At 32.9% G+C, this 471-nt stretch overlaps 1 protein-coding gene across 1 annotated transcript in view; it reads right to left on the bottom strand.

The window, feature by feature from the left end:
• Positions 1–13: 13 nt before the first annotated feature.
• LOC119586767 (FRAS1-related extracellular matrix protein 2-like) overlaps positions 14–471 on the bottom strand; it is a 19,352-nt gene continuing 18,894 nt past the window's right edge. The window contains exon 23 of the mRNA XM_037935494.1: positions 14–445. Coding sequence (XP_037791422.1) covers positions 224–445 — 222 coding nt within the window. The 3' untranslated portion in view covers positions 14–223. The remainder of the gene's footprint in view (positions 446–471) is intronic.

The following is a 471-nucleotide window of genomic DNA, read 5'->3' as shown; positions in this document are numbered from 1 at the left end:
TTACAAGCAAAAAAATACAGCTGATGACTCTATTGCACTAAAATCAACACAGTAACAATCAGTAACAACAAAGAGAAATATGTTTTGTTTTTTTTATCTACAGAAAAAAACTAAATACGAAAAACAAACAGAAGAATAATTTTAAAAATCTACAGAAAAAAATACATACAACTCATAAAAAAAATAAAAAGATAAATAAAAAAAATAAAAAATAAAACAGATTTCAACAAGTAAAATCAAAATACAAAAAAAAAATAATAATCCTTCCTTCCCTGACATCAACACACAAAAAAGAAAACGAACCAGGATAAAAAGAGACGTCAGATTCAGTATCGAAGTCAGTCGTGAGGTCCGACAGCCAGAGCTCCCTCCTGCGCATCAGGTGGAAGATAGTGCTAAGTGTGAATTCTTCGGGTACTGGATCGGATACCTGTTGGAAACGGACCTGGGGGTGGGAGAGAGGCATTAGAT

This window comes from Penaeus monodon, chromosome 21 (genome assembly GCF_015228065.2).
Source record: "Penaeus monodon isolate SGIC_2016 chromosome 21, NSTDA_Pmon_1, whole genome shotgun sequence".
Classification (NCBI taxonomy): Eukaryota; Metazoa; Arthropoda; class Malacostraca; order Decapoda; family Penaeidae; genus Penaeus; species Penaeus monodon.
The sequence above is the reverse complement of the archived record's forward strand: the minus strand, read 5'-3'. Positions and strand labels throughout refer to the sequence as shown.